The 26,040-nt window shown below is 45.6% G+C and overlaps 2 protein-coding genes across 2 annotated transcripts in view; both read right to left on the bottom strand.

The window, feature by feature from the left end:
- The window catches only part of LOC107185301 (homeotic protein Sex combs reduced-like), a 37,284-nt gene extending 33,282 nt beyond the window's left edge, over positions 1-4,002 (bottom strand). Inside the window, exon 1 of the mRNA XM_015572961.1 lies at positions 3,183-4,002. Coding sequence (XP_015428447.1) covers positions 3,183-4,002 — 820 coding nt within the window. The remainder of the gene's footprint in view (positions 1-3,182) is intronic.
- A 10,444-nt stretch (positions 4,003-14,446) lies between these two features.
- Positions 14,447-16,003, bottom strand: LOC107185281 (homeobox protein Hox-B6a-like). Its single transcript, XM_015572939.1, has 2 exons — positions 15,367-16,003; positions 14,447-14,946 (listed from the first exon to the last, which is right to left on the bottom strand). The coding sequence occupies exons 1-2, from the start codon at positions 16,001-16,003 to the stop codon at positions 14,447-14,449; spliced, it is 1,137 nt and encodes a 378-aa protein (XP_015428425.1).
- Between the last annotated feature and the right edge of the window lie 10,037 nt (positions 16,004-26,040).

Below are 26,040 nucleotides of genomic sequence, written 5' to 3'. Positions count from 1 at the left end.
TGATTTATGGCCCGGGCGCACATACATAGAGTTACACACGATATCATAATACCATTAATTCTTCGTCAAATTCCCCGCTGACTGAATCATACTGGCCGCGCAGTAAATCACGCGGGGCGACTAATGTGAACGCGACCAGCGCTCCGCTGTCTTATCTCCTCTTTGAACCACGGGGGCAGGTGGATCCCAGACCCTTGGACTCAGCTGAATTACTCTTTGGTCCACGACTCCTCCCCACCTTCGTGTCCACCCTCTCCCTTGTCCCCCAAACCCCCCTTTAGCTTGCGTGTCGTCGCAGCTGAACGCGCGCGGCACTCTATTTGTCTCCTCTCGTTTCCGTATTTTTATAGCCCGGTGGAAGTTATAGGCCGACGGATCCACCGGAGCCGATTTCACGAGGGCACTACCGCGAGCCACTTGTCCGGTCTGAACGTTTACGTAATCGCTACTCGAACGTGGATCGGCCCCGCTGTGACGTTATACCGTCCACGAGAGGCGTGGGCGTGCTCGGGCGATGGCTATTCGATGCCTGGATTACTGTTCTCTGTCTCTGTTTTTTTGTATACAGCTTACTTTTTTTTACCGAGCAAGTGACAAGCTCTTAATGAATTGGGTATTTTGTAATGGGGTGTCGCGTTGTTTGGACGCCTCGTGGGTGTGGGTCTCTTGGTGGTCTTTCTGGAAGGTTTCGAGGAAACTTTTCGGATTCCTTTTCGTTTGATGCCTGGTCACTTGAGATTACGTAACTGTTTGTTGAAATCGGCGAACGAGGAAAAGTGTCATGGGTGGTAGACGGGTTTGTGTTTGATATACTCTTTCTCTGAGATTGTAGCAGAATTGAGAACTGATTAGAGGAACTTGTCAATCTATAGGTACATTGCAACGCGTAGAAGACATTCTTTGCATATTTATTTCAAAGTTTATATGACACAAAGGATTACTGAAGGATACATCACGGTTGGGTTACATTAACCCTGCTACTGTCTGCGGGTCTACTTCGACCCAATCAGGTTTTCGTTTATTTAACACTGTTACGACTTTACACACTTTTTCGACGTAATCTTAATCTCGACTCTTGAGAAATCTGTAAGGAAATTGTTACTGATTTCTGTGTTTGTCTTTCCTTGCCACTGCTTGGAATGTATAAGTGGACTGTAGCAAGATTAATAGAAGACAGTACGCGGGCTAAAGTATTGGGTATTAGCAAATCTCAATATTTCATCTCTACAGTCGCGACAGTATTGTTATTCTCGTAAAAATATTGAAAGGAATAATTTTGGTTTTCTTCTTCAGAAGATTTCAAACAGGTTTTGTATAATGGAAGTTGACCTTCGGATGTTAATAAAATGGCAAGCTTTTTATAGTAACTCAAAATGATAACAACAGAAACTAGTTATGAAAAATAGCTTCCGTAAGAAACAGTGGATCTGAAAGACTAAATTCGTGTTTCCCTACTTTTAATAACCTTCATATTTTGGATTTTCCATCCTAATTAAAATCACTAATATCATCGATAGATCATCAGTCATAAATCAAATCAACTACTGAGATTCACTAGAATTTTTTGGAGTAATGTTATACCTTGAAATCCATTACAAATAAAGATAGTAACAAAATGATCGTCAAGCGATACACTTACTGAAATTCAGTGAACTCAACCAAATCAATATTCTTTCAACAATGTCTAACTTTTCACTGATAGATCAACCTACAACAGAGCTCAGATTGCCCATCAGTTTCAGAACTTCTCGCGATTCCAGCAACAGTAACACAATATTCAGGTAATTCCCGGCCACTTTCGAACAACCTGTGCTGTCTTATCGATTATTTTTCTGCTATTCTTGCGCTCGTCCCTGGACGTCAGCCGCGCCGCGATAACGTGAAACATTTACGAGCCGCGGACTAACCGAGCCGCAAATTGTTCTAAATCGTTCGCCGATAAATTCGTTTACCGTGTAATTTGTTATCGAAGGTCAAGAACCGACGAAAAGGATCACGGGATCCTCGAATCACAGACACCAACCAGAGTGGGAAGGATTTGATTTACGCTCTCCGGTCACTTCGATTCTCCGCCCACTGATCGATCAAAATCGGCGTGAAAGCCTTCGTAAAAGTCGCAAATCCATTCGAAACGATCCCCAAATTCGGCCCGGTGGGGGCCTTTCGGTTCTCGCGACATAATGAACGAGCGCGTGGATCGCTATCTGCGGCGAGTATCGAAATTTATAAATCGCGCCGTTAATATTTCAGCCGTGATTTAGCGAAGCTAAGGAGGCGAACCGCCGCCGCGGAGTAATCATGATTATTAACACCGGTAATTCCACATTCCTGTTATGACACACTGGCACAAATTTTCGTGGCGCTAATCTACAAATCACCGCTAACTTTTACGAGCCGGCGATATTTCTTTCGTTCATTTCCATGATGACTTATCGCCGAGCCCGCGATTTACGGCCCTACCATCGGACGAATGGTCTCTACGCACCGAGAGGAACGATTTTACGGTTCTTCTTGCCGGTATAATTCCTTTACGTGGATGTGTCTCGCCGCGTACGACCGGAATCTCGAAGGCCCAGGACTTTCCGTCTTCGAGGAAACACGAGAACCCGGGACTCACGGAAATCCGAACTTTTTGTCCGAGGGAGGACAATCGGGGGCCACGGAGGATCACACGGAACACGTGTACGCGTCGTGGGAGGTTAGCAGCGAGGAAGGTTGCAAGAAAAATGTGGCTTCGCAAACATCCAAGCGGAAACATCACGTGAATACGGGTCCCTTTATGCGATATTCTACCTCCAGGATACGATGACCGTTTCAGTGGCAAGGCCGGAAGAACGATTACGGTAATGGTACCAGGAAAGTGTGACACGGTGGTCACTCTGTTTCGTATCAAAGTGTAACAACGAAATCCAGAGAAGGAATTGACTCCACTTAGACTCAATTACCACGAGACAATCCCAATCGGAATTCATCGTTCCTTTCGAACGTAATACTACCACCATTAAAAACCCCCGGGAACCTCTTTCCAATCGGGGATCACCTGTGCGCGAACCGTTCAACGACCCCGGGTGAGGGGTACGCTGCCTAGCCACGCGTTGGTAACCCTCAATTAAACGCAATCTCCGCGGGATCAGCAGAAGAATGGGAGAGGGGAATCGAAAGAAGATAGAGAGTCGACTTACTCTGTCCGATGTGCACCCTCTTCATCCACGGGTATATCTGCGGTGGATTGCTACCGGTGGCGTTCGACTTGTTCGACGAGTTGTTCCCGGTGCTGGACGTGCTGGAGGTCGAGGACGCCGGCGACGAAGCTGACGAGGCTGTGGTCAACGTTGAACTTCCTTCTGGGCCTGGTCTGGAGCTTCCGCTCGGCGGTGAGGCGGCTGACGCGGCCACCGATGACCTCGAGGAGCTTCCAGGCGGCGAGGTTAGACCTGACGCGGCTTTGCTGGTGCCTGGCGCGACCAGAGGCGTGGGACTGTTCCTGGACGTGGACGTGGTCAGATCTTGGGGCGACGCTACGCTGGTGGAGGACGTCGAGTCGGCGTACTTGCAGCTCGACGTGGACGGTGCCGTGGGCGCTGATGCCGCCTGGAGAAGCGGCGTCGTCGGGTCCTGGTGCTGCAGCTGTTGCTGGGGATGATGCGGTGGCGGATGATGCTGCGATTGTTGCGCGTGCAAACTGTGCTGTTGCGACGTGGCGGTCGCGCTGAGCCTTGGCTGCGGTTGCAATTGCGTGTAGTCGATCATACCAGTGGGCGCGGTGTGCTGCATCCCGGACGCAGGTGTCGCGTAAGGATGCTGAGGATAATGCTGCTGAGGGGAGTAACAGGGCGTCGGGTAACTCGTCGCCGCTGCATTCGGATTGTAATAGTCCCCGCCTGCTGGCGAAGCCGCCTGCATCGGTTCACCAGGGGAATTCGCGGTGGCGCGTGGCTGTTGCTGCGGCTGTTGTCCCGCGTAGCACGACGCCAGCGAGTTTACGAACTGATAGGAACTCATTGTCCACGCGGTTGCACCCGACAACGACGACGTCACTCTACCGAACGGTCCTCCTCCGCACGTGTACGTTTCGACATTCACGGGAACAACACCACCGATCCTGCGCCCCGTCGATCCCCTCGGATCGGTCGTTTTCGGACCTGTCACCGCACTGTCGTTAAGTACTAGATCGTGTCATCCTGTCGGCGGTCCCGCGATATCGGTCGCATATCACACTTCTGTTGTTGCTTCGTTACCCGGGGCTACAAACACACTGCGCGACCACGACGGCGAATCAGGGAGATTAATAGGGGACTCGTGCTCTCACCGTTTTCTCCCTTGTTCGTCCGACGGGACCGACGGAGCGTTCACACCTATCGCGCGTCGGGTCGTTACACGCGGATAAACACACCGTTCCTAAACGACTCGATAATGAACGCGATGGGGGATGTCCGTGGTTACGAATAGAAGGAGAGGCACGGTTGCAGGCGGGATCAGAAGTCTGAGGCCTGACCTGTGCCGCCGAGTCGAGTTTACGAGGGCCACGTGGGCCCGGGGCTATAAAACTGTCTTCTGCTTCTTTACGACCCCACGAGGCCGCAATTACCTACAGAGAACTCGCGGTGGCAGCGTGCAGTAGCGCGTAACAGCCGGCTTATCGGGTCGCCCCATTGAAGACGAGACACCCCCGTGTGTGTCGCACGCTTCCCTCCTCCGCCTGGTGTCCACGATTTATTCCCAGCCGAATCCGTGAACAGGGTTACGCGTCCGTGAAGAACGCGAAACAAACAGACGATCCGTGTGGGTTACACGGGGAACAAACTGAACCTGGATGGTTGGTACACGATGACGGACCTCGGTTATCGACGATTAAACGGAACACCCGGGCGAATCGGAATAAATTGGTACCGATGAAAAATCGGAATATACGTGGAAAAAACGTCCGACTTGGTACTCCTGTATCACGGTAAACCGTTGCGTTTAATTCACCGCAATAAAGGGGGTGAAGCAGCCGGTGACTACGTCCGTTCACCGTTCCTGTTGCGTGCGCGGAGGGTGGTTGGTATCGTACTGAAGGCCCTCGCCACGATCCAACGGAGGCCCGGTGTGTGCGGTAGCTTGTCACGTGCCCGCGCTCTCTGCGTGTCAGAGGAGCGCCTCGACCAATCCCCGTCGTTCGTCAAACCTTGATTGGTCTCTCCGCCGGCGTGTAGGATTCTTCAACCCCGTTCCTTGCGTCTCCGTCGGGTCTGTGTGGTTCTGATGCTGCTGGGTGCTGGTGCTGCTGCTGGCTGGCGCTGCCGCCGCCGTTGCTTGCTCGTGTGGTGGTGTTGCCTGGCTGCTACCCGACGTGACAAGAGCCGACGAGAGGGGTGCGCGAGCGAGACAGGAAATCCACCGAGGGGTCACAGAGAGGGGATAGCACCGTCAGGGGGGCTAATGGAGAGATATTCGGGAGCCCCGAAGGTCCGATGGTGGGGCGTTGGATCTCTACTCCCTTCTCTCTTTCTCTCTCTCCCTCTCGGTTCTCTTCACTGCAACCTCCTGGCCCGCCAACGTCACCGTGAAGTAGTCTTCCGCTTGCCGTCTCTCGAGGGGGCAACGCGCGCACGCGCCCCCTTCCGCGGTACACCCTCGTGGCCTTCTAAAGAAGGAAGAAGAAAAGAGGAGGTGGTGGTCGGTTCCCCGCGAGAGGATTCGCGGCTATCCCGCGCGTTCTGCTCGATCTACGATCGCGGGCCCGTTCGATGATACCCTTCCGGATGGTAAACGTCGTGCCTCCGTTCCTTGCGCCTTCAGGTGACAACGTCGTATCTCGCGGCGGTAACTGTGTGCGAGTTGTCAGCGCGCAATCCTCCCTAGTTCATCGAGACACGGATTGGACGCGGTGATCCAGGCTCTTTTTGCGTGTGATGTCGCTCGATCCCCCCACGGTTCACTCGATCGAACCACTCGGATCTACCACTGGAAGATGAACACACGGACCACTTCCGGGAGCATCGTTGGTGCCCCGACCGAAACGGAGACAGAGTCTCTGGATGCTGGGAGGAACTAACAAGTCGGAAGCCCCCCGGTTCGAAGAAGGGTCGCGGCGCATAAGTCAACCGGCCGTGTCGCGGCTGACAGTTTTATGAGAGTTTGATAGTCCTACTACGCGCGGTGTTCACCGTCGACGGTGGCGCGCGAGAGCAGCCCAGAGAACGTGTTGTACGGTGACGGAGGAGATGGACCTCGTTGGTTGGCAGGATCGAAGAGCTTGGGTATGCGAGCGAGCGAGAGGGAAACACGCGCGCACTACGCACCGCACTCTTTATTGTCCCATAAATTCAAACCTGTTGCCCATAGCCCGAATGAGAGGGACGGCCCGTTGGGAAGGAGCGACGGAGATGGTGCAAAAAGGGGGTGAGAGTGAGTGAGAGAGAGAGAGAGAGAGAGAGAGAGCAAGCAATTGGAAAACGTGCACCGATAGATGGACTAGGAATCCTCTCCCAATCGCGCGGCCCGATTGACGCCCCCGTTATCGCACGTACGGCGAACCCGGACGCAACTCGTAACTCACTGAACCGACTGCGAGCCGGCCGAGAGAGGAGGCCTTCGGTGTTGGCGGCTACGAGGCGAGGCAGAAGCATGTGTGACGTAGTAGCCAGTTGGTCAAACGGGGGGGCACCGCGGGGTGGCGACGTGTTCGGAGGGGTTCCGGAGCGAAGGGGACGGCCGAGGAGGCGGAGCTCTCCTTTGGCTTCTCGCGGATAAACGCTTACGTTCGACTTCACTCGGGTTTTCCATGCATATTTTCCGGATTTCTCTCGATTACACGTGTACTCTATCATCTCGTCTCTTTTTTTTTTCTTTCCAACATTCTTCCGATACTCTTTGATACACAAAATATATTGTTAATTTGAACTCTCGGCAAATCGTTTCGCGATGCCGTATATCTCTCTGATGATTCTATGAGAACGCGAAATTTATCGCCTCTAGAGGACATGAAAGCTCGATTATTTCGTTAAAGAGAAGCAAGAAGGAAAGGCGAATAGTGTGCCGCTCACTCGCCAGATGTGGCAAGTGCGGTCGTTCCTGTTGAATTGTCGCGCGCGCCCGCCCCCGGCCGCCCCACCCCATCCTCAGCATGCCCCCCACTATCGCGCCGACGCGCCCCACCACCACCACAACCAAGCAACGGAACCGGCTATCTCTTCCACTTTAAGTTCTCTCGCGGTTCTGCTCGTGCACGCGGGGTATCCCCACCACCGCCGCTCTTCGGTATTCGCCACTTCGGAGCCCCGGTATTTGTCCTACACCTACCATCCTTCCTAGGCCTCTCTTTCCTCGTCGCAGCGGCGGCGTGCCCTGTGAGAACGCGCGCGCGCGTGGAGAGGGAGAGACAGAGAGAGAGAGAGAGAGGTTGACAAGTGATCGTGGATCAGACACGGTTCATCCTTGCCGCAAAACACCGACGAGTTGTCGGAAATGCGATGATCGTCTGGACGTTGGCGAATTCTTCATCGGGAACTTCCTTTTTATTCTTCTGTTGCCGATTTCGGGGGAATGTTTCTAACGTTTTGAGAAAAATTTTGGAAATCAGGATACTCGGTGGGGAGATTGGAAATGTCTTCTTTGGAGGGACTCTATTGTATGTTTTGGATCTACACTGATTGTTGAGGTTTAGTTGAAGCTGGATGATTTAGAGCAGGACCCGATTGGGGTGCTATGCTTATTCTTCGCAACGCTGAGAATAGATCTATTAGGAGGTATTCTGGCAGGGACTATTGTGTAGACCCTTATTATTGCAGTTCGGTCTCCAGGAAATTTTGGACCGTAGCTGAGGGGTTTGATTACCAACCAAGGGGTACGAAGTTACTGATATCTGCAAAATGCTTAAATTAAAATCATGTATCACCTTTGTCCATTTGTTCCTGAATCAAACGGAATTATACATAATCGTCCAAAGTTGGTCTGTGAAGACAAAACCGTTTTCGAACGATGTACCACAATTGCGTAAAATGCTCCAATACAGAAGACGGCTGGTAGAATATCTCTATTTACCAAACTAAAAAGTGCTTCACTAAATCATGTTCCTAATGACATATATGTCTTCAGCAATCCTAGATACTCCCTTGATCCTCTCGCGAATAATCCGAAAGACCCAGTTCATTTAAACTATACATCAAAAAAAGGTCCCGCACAATCCATCATTCCTTAATTTACAATCTCATCAAAAAGATCATTCAGGATTCGACGAGGATCGCGTAAAGTCCTTGGCTCCCACATAAAGAAGCACCGAGTATCCATCGGTGTTTCCAGCAAGATAACGAAGCCATCACGTCAGGACGTCGATGTATTTCAAACTGACGTAATGAAAGCCAAAGGCATCGAAGGGATCCGATGGAAGAAGTCGGGCACGCTCGGTGTATTTCGGTCTCACCCCCTCTTCGTTCCCTCCTGTTCGTCCCATTAGAATTTCTAATAAAGCCGTCGCAGGTGTAAAAAACGTATCGGGACCCCCATGAATCACGTGTCGCAAAGCAGAGCCGCCGGGACACGTGTATCTGTTATGCCATTCTCTCTCCGCGGCGGCCCCGGGAGAAAGACGCGCCCCGAGTTGCGTCCTCTTCGTCCCTCCGGTACGCTGCACCCCCATAATCTGGCGGGTCGTCGGACCGCGACGGTAGCCAGAGGGGAAGTGATTATTGCGGTGATACTGGGTTTTAACTGGCTGCGAATTACTGTTCGGATGTATGTACTTGTATCACTCGGAGGTAGGGTGAAATCGAGAGATTTATAAGAGGCAACTCCGCCCTGAGGGGAATCGGATGGCTTGAAAAAGGGGGTCCAGAAGGTTAACGACATGTCGTAGAAGTAAGAAAATGTGACCGGTTAACATATGTCGGCTAATCAACTCGGAGTAATTCGTTCCTTTTTTTTTCAACCCTCATCCGTTCCTTGTGTCAATTTGACACATTATTCTTGTAAGAAATTATGTTGTTCTGGTACGTGTAGGTGAATTAGGCTGAGGCTGCGTGAATTTTATTTGAAAGAATTTGCAAACTTAAGGGTATATCTCTTTATTATATTAATTTTTTACCACTGGGTCGACTTGACAACGTGGGATTTTAGTTGGGAAAATGAGGGGTGGATAAGCCGTAATGGTCATCAGTGACCGGTGCCATTGAATAGTAATATATATGAATTAAATCAAATATTGTACAGTAATATATACAATCTTGTAAATACAGTTAACAGTGGAGTAGCGATTGAAATAATCGATGTATCAGTTGACATATAAATATTCATATTCGCCCACTGACGACGGTAAGCCTATCAGTACGGCTACAGGGTTTACCTGCCATTTTTCGCATATTAGAGAATTTAAAAAGGTATTCCTTAAATTTGGGTAATTCAACGTGTTAATGCTTATATTTATGTAACTAACGAACTGTGTATATAATTATTGTATAATAGGAAGTAAAATATAAAGGAAAATAAACAATGTTAACATTACTTTATGGATAGAAGTATAATTATTCCTAACGCCATGAGTAGAAAAGTAGGTACTAATAGCTGAATATCTATTTACTAATGCTACGTGTAGGCGGCGCTACGCTACATACAATACATCACTAACTTCAGTTACCACATACTCAATTTTCCCTCCAGCAGTACTTACCCTCATTGTCGACTCAAAACATTCGAGTCAAGAGGAATTTCCTCCCCCAAAAAAACGAAGTATAAACTATTCGTCGAAGGGGCAGCGCGCGGGGTAGCTGATAAATTCCGCGCGGGTTACCCGGGACTGGCAGAGGCCCGAGAGGAGAGGAGAGTAGAAAAAAAAGTATATATTCAATTCGAGGTTCACAGCTAAGACGCGTTGCAGAAAAACCAATACGTATCCGCGTGCCGGCCATGATGGATTGCCGGAGCTATGGGAAACTATCTGTCAAGCACAATATCGACCCTCGCCCTCTTCGTCCAACCCCCTGGAAACCGAAGGTTCACTCTCGCCGCCGTCGTTCTCGGAGAGCCCCCGTGACCATTTCGCAAATGGCACATCTCCGCCGCCATGGATCCCGGTGTTTGCATAAGAAAGACCGCGGAGACTATATTTAAAGAGTCGACGAACAGCAGCACCTAAGCATCGAGGAATCCACACGATAACGCGACCAGCAACCGCGGCTACCCCCCATTAAAATGTTTTATCGATCGTCATTGGTGCACCGTGATCGGCTGATAACGACGACACGATTCGCGATTTAGCGGCCTCGTTTGCTTGAACCGTTTTCGTGGGCTTGCGCGCGGGAACCCACGTTGATGGTGCCGAGGCTTCGCGGGCGGTCTAAATTAATTTTGCGGGGAGCGTTCGAATTGTTAGAGTGAAAACATAAGAACTAAATGGGGAAGTCTGATTTGTACGTTTTCGTAGTGGAGGGGAGAATATTTCTTGGGTATGTTCTCTTTGGTTTTGCGATTTTAATTAACGCCATCAGGCCCGTCTAGTTTCATGAGTAACTTTCACCTGATGGGTGATTGTTTTTAGCAAGAATTAATAAGATGTTTGATGTGTATGTAGAAAAATATTCTATAACTTTGAATATTGTGTCACCTCATTAGGCACTAGAATGATTGCAATGAAGGTAAAGATGTGAGTACAGAAAAATTGAATGTAAATATGTTGTAAGGCTTTTGTGATTGTAGTTGAAGGAATAGTCTAGAATTGATAAATTACGTTTTCTATGAAGTAACGAACAGTAACGCTTTTAGAATAATTTATTTTTACAGTAAAATATATATTGCTATGAAATTATGTACTTTTGTAGGACTTAATTTAAACCGACTAGTATTCCACTTAAAGTATAGTTAAAAAAATATTCACAAATTTTCGTCTAGTTACTCTATGCTCTTAATAAATAAATTAATGTTAATGATAAAGTGTTCTATATAATTTTACGGTTACAATAATTAAGAGTTCGTACTCCTCTAGAGGATAGAAACAGGCTTAATGTTTATTTGACACTTGATTTATCACTTTTACGACGTTATAGAAACCGTATTATTTACAATAGTTTACAAACTAATAGGAACATTTTTTACTGTTCACGCACGCCGTTCGCAAGATCGTGTTACTCGAGAAATTATTGCAACAAGGAACATGCGCAACATTAGAATATGAAAAATAGATTACAAATTAAATATTTACCATTGCGCTTCCGACGGAAATAAATCTTAAATCGAGCTGGCAATTTCAGACCACAAGTTCCACAAAAGCAATATATTTTCCCTCATAATGACCCTTCAAATGATCGATAAGACTCAATAACATCGACGAGCACGCACTTCACGTTTTCTTGAGCAAAATTAACGAACACATCATCGTGATTCGTAGCGACACACGTTCGACCGGTTGAACGAAGAGTGAACCAAAAAGTTCGACTGCAAATTAAACTTAAAGCAACAGTTTTAAAGAAGTAACCGTAAGGACGCCCGTGCACGCAAGAGGAACGCTTTCGGCCATCTTGTTCGTTGCGAACAGCGCAGCTGCCATGCGATCCCCACTCCCTCCTTTATCCCTTAACTTTTCAACTCCCCATAATATCTCCCTGTTCGTTGACTCGTGTCAATGTACCGGTGAGTTTCGAACTGTTACTTTACGTTTAATTTTCAATATTCATTCTTGATAATATTCGATACCGCCGTCCTTAAATAAAACAAAAATTGTAGAGATTCAGAGATTCAGTACATGAGAAGAGTCTTCCAAGTTCCCTACTGGAAAGTCCATACTTTTTGTCACTGAAGACTTTCACTGTTTCTTACAACCGTACAAACAAATTCACCATTCTGACTCGTAACGAGAGATTTGAGCTTCTTCTAGCAATAAACCTTCTGTTTGCCCTCCTGAACACTACCCATTGCTTTCTGTGTGGTTCAAAAAGGAGCGTCCAGACCGACACATTTCGCGCCGTTCCAACTTTCTCTTTTCAAAAATTGTAATACCAAATGTACTAGATTTTTTCATATGAAACTTCAATCGAAAACACTACACAATTAAACATTAAAAAAAAACATGAAAGTAATATCTAATAACATACCCCCAAGGAAACACGAATTTTTCCGTGATCGATGGTTAATGAAGAATTTCAGAAACAACATGAACTGTGACAAGAAGCACGGTGAAATTGATTTCGAAATTTACAGAGAACGAATTTATAGTTCAGAAACCTCCAGCTCAAAATCGTCACGAGTCACATGAAGAACCTACGAACCTCTTAAACTTCGTTCAAAGTGACTATCGCCGTCATACCGTAACGATTTCGGTCAAAACAGGGTTCAAAGTGGCGCCCGAAAATTCCATCAAAGCGTTCATGCTTCCCGAAACCGTTCCGAAAGGCGTAACGAAAACGGAAGCGGCATGGTCGATCGCGCGCGACGCTGAGTCAGTGTCATTAATCAGTCGAGTATGAATTTTCGCGCTCCCGTCAAAATATTTTCGAAATGACGTTTGCAGTACTCGAAGGCGGAGGAGTGACCCTCTCTCTCTCTTTCCTGACGGTGTTGTAACACGAACCGATCGAGCGGCGGTTCGAGAGACCGTGCCGAGGCGAAATGCGGCGTGAACAGCCGCGCGCGCGCGCGCTCAGTTTCTGGATACCTGAGCTACAGGATGCTCGGTTGTTTCGCTGGTGGTTCGTCCATAAATCATAGGCAGTTCGCAGGGTCAGCTGGCCCGATCTTGCCCCGAACGGCATTCTACTCTGCTCACGATCCACCACCGTAAAGGTCGAACTTTGTCGTGCGCTCTTCGTAATTTCCTTTCTTCGGATTACTTATCGATCGACATTCACGGCTCGAGGCCGTTCGCTCGCGAAACGGATTGTTCGGTGGCTGACTCCGAGGCCTCTCTTTAACGTTTTATTGCTATTTACCCGTCGTTCGAGGTGATTCCGTGGAATAACGTTGACTAGTTTCATGGATCTTTGCGTCGACGAATGAATTTATCTTAGATTGAACTGCTGGGTAACGGTTGGGGTATACACTGCCGGGCAGAGGTTTGAAATCGCTTGTCGATAAAATCACATAGCATGATGAATGTTTTGTTGAAACAAACTTAATATTTTTAGAAACAGTTTAGACCGAGTATCATGAACTTTTGTGTGTAACTAGAATTGATTACATTTTGGTGAACGTTTAGTAATACCATTCTTCCTCCATGTGATCGAATTTGAAATACATTTTAATGTGTAATTCAGAAATCAATAATTATTAATAGGGTAAATGTACCAATTACTGCAAGTGTCCCTAATACTGCCAATTTATTTATTTTAATTAATAGAAACTTATGGAGAATTGTGAACAAAAAATGTGATTATTAAATTGGGACTCTGATTTAGGTAGAAACAAAGAAATATTAAATCAAACGTTAATTTCAAACGTTTGGTCGGCAGTGCAGATGCGTTCGGAATTATCGTGATTAATTCATAACACTTTCGCGACTGATTTCGTGCAATTAATCGTTTCGACGATTCCCTTCTAATGGCATCGCCATTCCCACGACATCATCAGGCTTTCGTTCCCTCTCACTCGCTCATCACTGTCCTATTTTGTCTCCCTTGAAAATACAGAAGCAAGTCTCCAGCAAATGGTCGAAAAATTCTATCCACTGCTTTGTATAAATCACGTTCCACGAACAGAGTAGCGCGATTATACGTCGGGAATGGCTTAGAGATGTCTTTCAAAATTATATTAATCCATAACACTTCGACGGACTATGAGGTATATAAAGTCTTGCTATTATGTGTCTTCAAATATATAACTGAGAGTCACTTCCATAACGTAACCCCCTGCAATTGTAGTATAAATGCAAAATAATAATCATAATCTTGAAATATTTCTCGTTTTTTATAATAATAATTATAATCATTAAATATTTCTACTTTCAGTATATCTGTAGCATTAGATTTCTGTTACTGAAAGTGACTCTCATTTATAAGTACACTTTAACCCTCAGAAACCACACCCCACCCAACATACATAATCACCACATTAATGGAACTTGGAATTTTGAATTTTTATTGATTAAGAACTGGAAGAGAATAAAAGCAAAGTGAACTCATAATATATTTGTCAGGGTAAAATTTGAGAAATTCAATGTTAATAATTGTAAAAGGAAGAAACAATCTTTCACAATAAAAATTTAATACAGTTATGTCAGTCAGATAGAACATTACATACGAAACAATGTTTCGCCGTTGCAAATTCGCCCTAGTGTGGTGTCTGGGGGTTAAACTCGCCAATAGCAAGTGTCAATCGCTTAAATGTTTTCTTGCAGGTATTTGAACATTAAATACCGTAAATTGCAACTGCGTTATTAAACTAACCAGTCTTCCACAGTCTATAGACCAACCTTAGAAGAGAAAATTATTTACAACAGTATAAGATCAATGCCAAACAAATGGAAATACCCCACTGGAAGCATTCACGATTCGCCGTGGTGCTCCAATTTCGTCATATGGGCCGCATAACTTTCCTTCTGGAAGTAATTATGACCGTCGTACACGGGCTGTTGCTGATGCCGATAATGGAGATAGGCCTCGTGAAGACGATGGTACTCCTGTATGCCGGAAATCGGTTGACCAGGTGTCACCGATTGTCCAACTTGCATCGTCGTCGTCGGTGTGGTCGTCGTACCGCTAACAAATTGTCCATCCAACGGCGATCCGTTTTGACTAGTCGAAACAACATCCTCGCCGTTCTCCGTGCCATTGTAGCCCAATTTCCCGTCCTTCTTGGCCTTCATACGACGATTCTGGAACCAGATCTTGATCTGACGCTCGGTCAGACAGAGGGCCTGGGCGATCTCGATGCGCCGTCTTCTGGTGAGGTATCGATTAAAATGGAATTCTTTCTCCAGCTCGAGGGTCTGGAAGCGTGTGTAGGTCTGCCGGGTTCGCTTGTGACCGCTCCCATTCGCGTCGCCTGAAACGGAATAGACGTGTAAGGTCGAGGTCAAGATTTCAAGGAAAAAGTACATATATTAATCTGCGTTTTTAAAACGTCCTGGCAGTAGTTGCTTTCCTTCTAATCGATAGAAATACTACGAAATAATTCGCTTCTCACTGTAGTGAGAATTAATCAAGTTTTTCTTTTACTTCTAATCTAAATTCTTCGCTAGTTCTACGACGGAAAGACCAAGAACTACGCTACTACCCTTCTGTCAATGATTCAAGATTTCAATATTCCACACAATTCTTTTCTGAACATCTTCCAATGGACCGATTAATTCCCAAATTCTCAATAATCAAGGAGTAAGAATTCCTTAAATATTTGCCGTCGTTCTCGAGTACACTGCTCCAAAACGATTTCAACTTAATTGAATAAACATTCAAGCCTACAAACCATTAGAGTGCGAGGACTTCATCCAGGGGTAGTCCACTTGCCGCTGTCCCTCGTCCGCGAACTCGTTCACCTCTCCAGGGCTTTGCTTCCCGTTGTTATTATTATTCGCATATCTAGGGTATCCCTGTTGCACACCGTAATCGGGCGAGCTGGGCGTCATCATCGAAGGTGTCGCACAGCCGCTGGAATGCGGCTGGGCCGGGTAACCTTGATAGCCCTGCATGTAACCGTTCCGCGTTTCCGGTTGCTGCTGCCCGCGATCCGGAACATCTGCCAGGAATCCAGCGACCGGGGACGTTCTGTCCGTCGAAGACGTTGGCGTGTACGGTGGTGTTTGACACGAGATATGCGGCACTGACTGTCCACCTGGCGGCGTCACCGGTTTTCCAGCGGAGCTGGCGTAACCTTCGCCGATCGCCTCCTTCCCGTGACGAAGAAGGGTCTCCAAGAGGCTCGACGGGGGCGAATGATTCTGGCTAGATCTCTGACTGTAATCCGTGCTGGTGTGCAGCTGCTGATGCGCGGAATGATAGACGCTATCGGGGTACATAACCTGGTCTGTGGATCGATCGACGATCGGTGACGGATAAGGCCAGTAATCGGTCTCGTTGTTAGCGTAATACGCGGAGCTCGTCATTTTGCACTGAGTTTGAACGCACTAGAGAATCAATCCAACGAATATTTATGCGATCTGAACTTGGTCACTACGAAGGCTTGTCCATGGGTAGCTACAAGAGTCGAATAAGAACGCACGTGGTCAACGAAGAGCTCAAGATCACACAGTTATAAAAGTACACTGATTCGATCACTAAGTAGAAACACTGTTACACATCCAGATAGACGCAAACTGTCACATCGAGTAACACACTCCGTTTCACCACTATCCAAGGTAAGCACTATCCAGGCAAAGTATAAGCACCGAGTTTTCCGGGTAACGACAGCGGAGAGAGGACCCTCTTGCCAGGCACCGAAGCCGACTTACAATGAAATGAAACGATTCCTGTCCCCGTGACGATTTCGACCGTCCACGGGTACACAGGGGGTTCCACGCGTGCCAAAAAGGGGCACCCCGGCGAAACTTTCACCGGTTTATTGCCGTTACCAACGCGGACAGAGGAGTCTGCTACGGGGCGGAGGTGGAGGGGGTCGGTTTTAGCCCCTCGGACCCAGGGTTCTCTCTCCTCTTGTAGCGCCTCCCGTGGCTACCGCAGGGGGAGCGGCTCTCGCTATATTCTATCAGCTGCCCTTTGATTCAGAGTTAAGGCCACCCCCGTTACACCGCCGGAGCCCGCTTTTGCGATCTGTGCCGCAATCCCCTCCCACTATTAACGCTATTGACACAGAACCCATATTGGCTCCCCTTGCGCCCGACCTCGCACAATGCCCGCCATGTGTTCGTCGCTACCCCCACCCCCTTTCTAGGACCTCGTCGAGATCCGGCCACGGCCTATCGGTGACTCGCAACCCCCCCAGGGCAAGCGAACGCGTCGCGAGATCGACTGATAAAATTGGCTAAATTGATAAGTGGGATTTAATGATATCACGAAGGGAGGAATGAATATTTCAGGCTGGAACTAGGCCGCTCGGGTTCGAGATTATTTATGGGCGATTTTGGTGACTTTCGTGATAATGTAAGGGCGTGAAACTCGGAGTATACTTAGTGTGATTTAAACAGTTTATTAAAACTTCAGGAACACTTACCAAGGTTTTATTCTTTAGCCTAAATTCTAGATACAGTTTCGAAGAAAGCAGAGATATAGATTTGTGCTGTTTGTGAGACAAATTGGAGGATACACGATTTATATAAAATCTAGGAGTTATTGCGTTAATTTTAAGAGGCTCGAGAAATTAGACGGACAGGTAGAGCTTAGCGTTGACGTGAGATTCTACGGACTCGTTTTATATTTCAGCTTCGTTGTAGAAAAGTTTCGGGATTCGGGTGGGTTTTGCAATGTTTTTACAAAGGTTGATGGAAAAGATCGAAATGGATATTTCGTGCAAGTAAACAAAGAACGTCGGGGCAAAGCTAGACGCAGGCCGTCTTGCGAGTGACGTCTCTTTCTAGAAACCTGACCGGCGACGATTAATCAACCCCACTGAACCCTCTCTCTCTCCTCTTTCCTGTTATATACACGTGCATTTAGCACGTCTCTCCTGCCCCCGTTCACCTTCTGTATTTTCATTAATCCCACTTTCGTCGCGGCGGATTCGCAAGGAGGGGAAACGTCGGCATGGAGGAAGGGAGGGAGAGAGGACGAGGAAAGCTGAAGAATTATGAAAGTAGGCCCGGCTCCTTCGAGAGGGTCGCGTCCATTTAGCACATCGGAAACGATCGAAACCTTTTTTTTTTTCTGCCACCGTTGGAAATAATGATCGAACCTGTACGGCGAATCGCGTCACTGTTTCAATTATATACGCTGAACGACAGGTGACAGAAATGAAATTACAGTACAGATATTATTTGGCGAAAATAGTTTCTTGTCAAGTACTTCGATTTCTTGTAAAAGACATTCTTTTCTTTGGCCCTCCTTATTCACTCCCTCTTCCCTTTTTTTTTGTACTTATACCTGTTCTTGATTTTATGACATTATTATCATCGTTAGTTTATGATGTTACTCTTGCGTTAATATATTATTAGTATATTCCATCCATTAGGGATATTATTCAAGGATAAATCTTAAATAAATGCGTTTACTTCTGGTCTTGTACGTTAACACTTTGACTACTATAATGAACACATTCCAAACGGAATTCCCACATTACCGTCTAATTCAACCCTACTGTTTCACACCTTCGTTAACGAAAAGATTAATGGTCCCGTCGTCCTCCGTTTATTAATTCCCATTTACAAACGCGAGAATATTATCAACACCTTCGAGATCGAGTGTCCCGGTTCGAATCGGTCAGCCAGCCCAAGTAAGACACAATCGTCTGCTCGCGGGGAACGCTAATGATCGGCTCACGGTTAGGCCCCTGCGCGTACGAAACAATTATCGTTCGGCGAAGATAATGGACGGCCTTGCGGACAAACTATAAATAGTAAAGTAACCCCGAAAAGAAACGGAAAAAACGTGATTGATGATCCGTTCGACGCGGTGACCAAAACCTACGGGGACTCCGACGGGCTGATCAGGATGGACACGCGTCCGCACGCACACACCGTGCGTCGATTCTTCTGCACGTAGATGTGGGCCCTCGTCTACACGTCCATTCACACACACGACGCAAACGATACCAGGGAGAACAACGCACGTAGCCTTGCGTGCGTGTAGTACGGGAGGAACGTCCACCATGATAATAAATAATAATCCGCAAAAGGGCGATACTTGTGGGAAGGAACGATGGGGTCCTGGGTATATATGTGAGCGCTTCGCGTTAACCGTAAATGATTTTACCTACTGACTTAATTTTCCTCGGTTGCGGGGAAAAAGCGTGTGCTTTTGTCCAGTTCTGGCGGAGGGGAGTCGAAGATATGCACGATACATAAATCGTTGTGAAAGGTAACGGAGACGGTGTCATTAAAGACGATAACGAACGTGAGATGTTGCACCCGTGATGATTGGGGATTTGGCACCATTTATGGGGATGGTCGTTACAGTGGTGGTGAATAACGTATGGAGATTGTATTGCCAGGTTCAGGAGATCTTAATGATGTGACGATGGTCAGAGGCAGATATTGTTTTTGGATGCCTCGTGATCCTAGATAATAATGATCAAGATGAAAACGACTGAACTATTTCCTCGAATATTATTATATTACGTATATCGTTGTATGTCAAAATTAGCAGAATGCAGTACATTTTAATAAATATAAAAAAAATGGGAATCGACTCAAGCGTATACAATATTGCAAGTACAGAGACAAAAGAAATCGAGAAATCTAATTTCGAAACCTGAACGTCGCAGACTCGAACCCATTGCCTTATTAATTTTTTTCCCCGATAAGGCCCGTTTACACGTTCAAATAATTTGCGCAAACTGACCTCTGCATTACACGTTTATTCTACCTTGCACACTTACTTCAATTTTCTACATTGCCGTCACATTGTGTGGCTAGTGGTTTCAAGCATTGTAGTGTATATTTTCTTAAAATGGAAAATATCGATTAGAATGAATAAAAATTGAGTTCGCAAACTCCAGATTCCGTGAGCACTCAAACTCGAAAATTCCTCACCATTGGACCTGCACTTTGCAATGTCCGTGACCTACAGAGCCATCCGATCGCCCCTCTGGCCGTCGAAAAACCAAAAAACCCAAATACCCCAAACAGTGCTGGTAATATCAAGATATCCATGCGACGAAATCGCCGTGCGCGAGCGTGTAACGTCCAGACAAAAAGGCCCCCCAGGGTAACGTGGCTTCAACACCGCGGCCAGGTCGGTGCGTAACAGATTTCCGGAAAAAATCAGGCAGGGGTGGTCGCGAGTGAAAGTTTTACTGCCTATTGTCGCAGGGGTCCGGGAAGGGGATGGGAATTCCACGACGGCTTCTCGGCTCGACGCTCCACTGGGCCACGCTCGTTCGTTATATACCTGTACCTGGAAAAACACGCGCAAACAGCCGGCAATAATTCTGTTTATGGTTGTTCCGCCGGGGTTCCGTGGGGCGACGACGTAGTAAAAATGAAGACCACGCGGTCGATGCCGTCGGGGTGGGGATTAACGCGTGGAGAGGCGCGTGTCTTCGTCGTAGGGCCGCTCTCGGGTTGTTAAGGGACGCTGGCTATTTATGAAGCCGTAGTGCTACTCATAAAATATAAAGACTCGGCACTTTGGCTGCAATACGTCATCCCAGGTGTCGTTCAGGTAGTTTGCTTAATGCCGTGTCTCTGCTCCTGCTGTAAATACGAACCTGCCCATTCTTTCCTTCATTTTTTTCCTACCTTCGCGTTCAGTGTTTTCTGTCCTTGTCGATCGACCGTGATGAACAAGACGGTCTACGGGTAATCGTAGCCATGGGGGCTCGGGGATTTTTCACCCGTGTAATTTAGATTTCTGATCACGCATGGCCGTTTGTTGCCTCGGAGCCCGAGTAGCCGATAATTTTGACGAATTACCGGACCGATCGAGCGAAATGTTAATTATATGTGAAAGCTCGAGTGTTCTTGATTTCGCAATTGCCAGGTTTCGACACTCGGTGATTCGGAATTTCTTTTTTTTTGCTTGGACAAAGACTGTCGCAATGGCGGTCGATTTGCCAATGAGGCTCAATTTTATATTCGACATTAAACTCCTATTTTCAGATTATTTCATTAGTGTACTATTTTCCTATTATTTATGTTTTAATTTCTCCTACAAAAAAAATCTAATTTTGAGCAGAGATGGGCAAATTCATTACCTAGATAAAGAATTTCGAATAACAAATAATAGAGAAAAAAGTATTTCGTCATCTTTAATTAAGTAAACGAAAATATTCCAATTTTTGTATTCAAATATCTTCTTGAATAAATAGACACTTGGAAAATTATGTAATCTCTCAAAATAAGAAAAATAAATACAAAAGTCGACATTGAACCAGTAATACCAACAAAAGTTAAAAATATTACTAGTGATTTCCCGAAATTACAACAAAATGTGACTTTAAATAGTCAATTGGTCCAAGTTCCAATGAAAAACGGCTCCCTTCGTCGATTACAAAACGAACAAAGCGGAATCGTCTTCGGCCACGTTCGTCCATCTGCGAGGGCACGAACAACGAGGGCAAGCCCTGAACCAGTTTGCTTCGAATTCGGATTCCTGCTCGCAGGACAAATTAAATTGGGGCTCCGCGTTGCGTGAAATGGCGCGGGATCTCTCTTCGGGGGGTGGGCAACATATGTGCCCCTTGCCCGCCCCGTGTATCCTCCTCCGAAAGGGACAGAAATTTTCGTCGCCGGGAGGGCGACGTTTGCCGACCATTTGGGAAAATTGGGAATATCGGGATCAAGCCAGACGGGGGCCTCTATTATTGTTCGATTGATTTATATTTTGTTTGCGCTGCACACCGCGGCTGACTTTACGGATCTATCTGCTAGCAACACAACGTACGAATCACGTTTTTGTTCCGTACTGTTAATGTTTACTCTGTGTACTGGAGCGACTTATAAGCAACGAAGGATTTTTATTTAAAAATGCCTGTTTGAATAAGTGAATCATGGGGACTTTTTTAAATTGGGATTCAAATGTACGGTGTAGAGAAAGCAATAGAAAGTTCAAAATGGACGCTTATGGCCAGAAGCAACGACTTTAATGGCAGCAATACCGAGGACGAGACAAGCAGGCGTTCTCGGGGCGGAGCGGAAAAACCGCTGAGCAATCGTTCAAAGGGCGGCCGATGTATTTCAGGCCAGAACCGGCCGAAATACTGGAGCAGAAAGCGCAATGTCATTTCTCAGGTCATTGATACACTTTTTCGTTCGACTCTTTTCTGCTCACCTTACGGGGACTTTGTTCGAAACGCGCGACGGTGTGTAAATCCACAAGACTGAATTTGTTTTGTAATGGGAATATTTTGTAATGGGATTTTCTAATTACGTTTACTAGAAAAGAAGAATGTAAAAGTAAAAGAAACATTTAAACATAATATCAGAATTGCTTCCATCCAGAGTTATAGAAATTGGAGGTTCTATGCCTTAATTTGTTAGCTATTAAACCATATGATCATTAAAGTAACATATACTAGCAAAGAGAATTTAACGTTTAAATAAACTTCAAATTAAGCAACGTTCCTAACAAGATATAGCTTAAAAGAAAAACTGTTTTGAATCTATAATAATTTATCTTGTAGTTATCAGTGTTCAGGATTTGTGATGTAGGTCATGTCCTTTCTTTTTGAAAAACTATCCCCGACGTTTCGCAATCATTGTATATAGCTAGCGTCATCAAGGGTCGAATGACACACTGATACTGTCAGTATCATTGACAGATAATTTTTCCAGAAGAACACGGCGTACAACCCGAGGACATCGACAGCGATAACTGTATGATACCAGGCGGTGAAAGCGTTAAATCTTTCATTATGTGACATCTGCTTTTTTTCAGAATGATTAATAAGGTGGACTACTAAGATCCGATCGTACAATTGGGAAACAAACTGTAATTCATCAAAGAAACTAACACTTGATACCTCGAGGTTTTTTAAAAAAAAATTCACATTCAATTTCAATTAACAAATTAAATTTCCTAGGAAATATAATTTTTAAAAATGGTACCATTATGAAAGTACTCATGGCTCTGGAATTATGTACTCTTCAAACATATCTATTCCAGTGCCACGTGCACGGAGTCGACTTCACGATCCGCAAACAAAGACTTTCTAAATCCCAAATACGGGTGCGTTCAACAAGCTTTCCTCAAATCTAATAATCCCAGGAGCGTTGCTCAGGTATATGTATTATGTTCACGATGTCGTGGCACTCGTCCATTCTTCGTCGTCGAAATCCCAGACGGCCACTCGAGAGATTAGGCCCGAAGGGGTAAATATTGACAACTATTAGCCGAGGACTAATTCCTCGAGTGTCGGTCACGCCCGATTGTTTAGACACCCGAGGGATTTGCATTGTGCGAAAATTTCTCCCGAACGGGGTTTTCTCGAAGCGCCGAAAAGGCGGCAAGCAATCGGAATGCGACCAGCCGACAACCCTTCCCTCGGGGGATTTTGAAATTTGAATGCAGCTGAGGGACTGGTGTCGATGGGTTGATGGGCTCACGGACGGACCGTGTTGCGTTTTAAAGGGACACTTTCTTGGGAAGGATTGCGACGAAACGAAGCAGCGGTTTATAGACATCGAACTTTGTATAGCGTATTAATTAATTAATATTAACATTTAATGCCTCGATTAGTGGTAATTGGGAATGTTTGAAATTTCTAGACGCTTTACTGATATAAGTGCTAGGGAGGTTTAATTAATTTTAGCACTATTAAAAGAGGGTACAAAATGGTCCACTTTTTTGGGAACATTAAATACAGTAAAATACATTATTTTACTGTACTTTATCTTTGGTACACTATTTATATTTGTTATTATATGATATCACACTGATGCAATGAAGAAATATTATTATTTATTTGAGGCGTTACTGAACATCAAGATGTAGGTAACATTTATTGAAAGGCACCTAAAGATTCGATTGGTACCGTTATAGATTCACCTTTGAACAATTCGAATTGAATTGCAATCACACAAATCAAGTACACATTGCAATGTATAATAATCTTAACGTTTGTTCTGAAGCTGTTTTACATTTTCATTTCCCCGGAACCTTTTGTAGATCATAGTGTACACCTTATTCATCGTCTGCTCCTTCCAGTGAAAAAAAAAAATATTTCCCTGCCTCCTTATTGTCTCAAATAAAAGAATTCCACAAAAATAACTTTTTTCCTCAAAAGAAGAAAAGTTGAAGTCCGAAGAGATAAATCGATCCAATCGTTGTTCTTCATCAACCATATGTTCTAAATTCAAATTCTGCTCTCTCGAACTTCTAACTAAATTCTCGCACGTCTCTTAAACCTATTTACCTCATTTCGCAACATATTCACTCAACGCTGATGTATGGCTTGAATCTATGTTTCGCATGTACTTATTATTTATATTCCCGTATACATTTGTCAATGCCGCCAGTTTTACACAAGCTTCCCTCGACATTTCTAAAATTACTCAATACATACTATCTGATCCTGCGATCTCAAGCTTCTCAACATTCCACGATCGAATCTCTCGAAATATTCCGAATCGATTATTTTACAATCACGACTACCCGTATATTCGCCACGTATTTCCAGTCGACCGGGTCGCCTTAACTCCCGGATCCCCGGGTTTCCAGTCTCTAATATCAGGCGCTCGCGTCTCTGCGGGGCTCGGCGAGCGGGAAACATCAGCGGCACGCAGCCGGATGAACGTCGTGGCGTCGTTGGACCATCATCGTATCAATGCGCCACGGATTGACAGACCCGGGGCCCCGTGATAAATGATATTTCCAGCGTTCGTAGCCCCCTCCCCCCGTCCCAGTTCCGCGTTCACCGTGGTGGATCCACCCCTGCTGAGCACGAGAGACCGTGGCAAGAGGGTGCCCCGCGCTCGGACCGTTCGCTCGCAGATCCAACCGGAGGAGAGGGCCACGGAAAGAAAGAGAGAGAAGATATTCTGCGGTGAGAAGTAAACACGTTATACAAACGAATGCGGGGGATCGATAGCGTTGCTCGGGATCCTGTGAAGACGCTCCGTACCTCCTACCCTTCTTTCTTACCCGCCACGGTTTTTCCGGAGGACCGTGTTCCCTTTCGGCCGATTTACGTGGATAGGGAGGGTTGGGGGGGGAGAGCTACGGGGTCTGGAGGGTCGTTGATATTTCGTGATCAATAACCTTAGGAAAGTAATTCTCGGATTTACCGGAGTAGATGATTTAGTGGAGCAAGTCAAGGTGGATTTCGGGAGGGATGTGTAGGGTATTTTCGGGAGCGTAATCGAAGATCATGGAGCGGTTTACGTGGGGAGAAAGCGGACTGGAGTGACGTTAATTGTTGGGTGAGTCGGGTAATAATGAGCAGGTTTTTGTGATTACATTCGATTTGGATATTTTTCTTGGAGCAGATATTTTTAACACAGATATTTAGGAACATTATGTGGTTAAACTGTATTTTATGAACTCATAGTATATGTAAATGTGTTGAACGTAGTACCAAAAATACGTTTACGAAAAATGTATAATTGCCTTTTCCCTTCGTTCTGACATTCATGGCATAGTGTACGAAATTTAGAATTTCCAAAAACAACCACAGTCTGATTATTACAATGGTATAGAATATAGATTATACAGAATATAATTTGTAAACCGGAAGTCTATCTCTACCTCTTAAGATCCTGAACAATTCTTCAAAAGGATCATTTACATTTAATTTCATTCTGTGTTACAAAAGAAAATCAATCATTTAGAAAGCATTCTCAGTGCATTAACTTTGTAAAAATGCACACATAAAAACGTGCAGTTCTTCGCGATCTCCATGATAGAAGTAACATTTGAAAATTATCAGAAATCTTAATGTACGTATCCATGGAAAATGTTTAAAATAATAGGGAGCTTGGCAGCAGAAAATAAATAATACGCCTCGTATTTAAGTACAATGTTATTCATTGGACGTTACCTGTACGGAATTGCCCGGAATTTCCGCTAACCGATGGCTCTATTATTAATACATACAACATGTTAAACAAACTCGTATACGCACGGGCGTTGTTAACGCATGTTGCGCCACAAAGGCACGGCTTTTTAATTCAGTTCTTGTTCCGTGGTCTCTTTTAAAGCGTACCCACATCTTTAATTAATGTACATTAATCTCGTTTCGCGCAGTATTACCGCCGCTGGTTATCGGCCGGGTGCGAATATAATTAATGTGTATAATATGTATGAATGTAATTGATGTCGGTGAGGTAGCTGTTCGTAATGAAGGAATTCGAAATAATTTCAATATTTTCTATCGACGAACGTCCGCCTGCGTGGGAATAGATCCAAGGGGGAAAAGGTGAAATCTCTATAAAAAAATGAATATCAGGGTGGTTTATTATTCTTTCCAACGATATGCACATACATACTATTCTCTTGCGATAATTATATTCACTTCGTAGAGAATGCTTTATTGTGTTTCGATTAGTTTTTGGTCTGGGGTGATTTGTTTGGGCATTTATTAAACCCTTTTTGA

The sequence above is a fragment of the Dufourea novaeangliae genome, unplaced genomic scaffold, assembly GCF_001272555.1.
Source record: "Dufourea novaeangliae isolate 0120121106 unplaced genomic scaffold, ASM127255v1 scaffold60, whole genome shotgun sequence".
NCBI classification, from domain to species: Eukaryota; Metazoa; Arthropoda; class Insecta; order Hymenoptera; family Halictidae; genus Dufourea; species Dufourea novaeangliae.
Note: the sequence above shows the minus strand (reverse complement) of the source record. Positions and strands in the feature narration are given on the sequence as shown.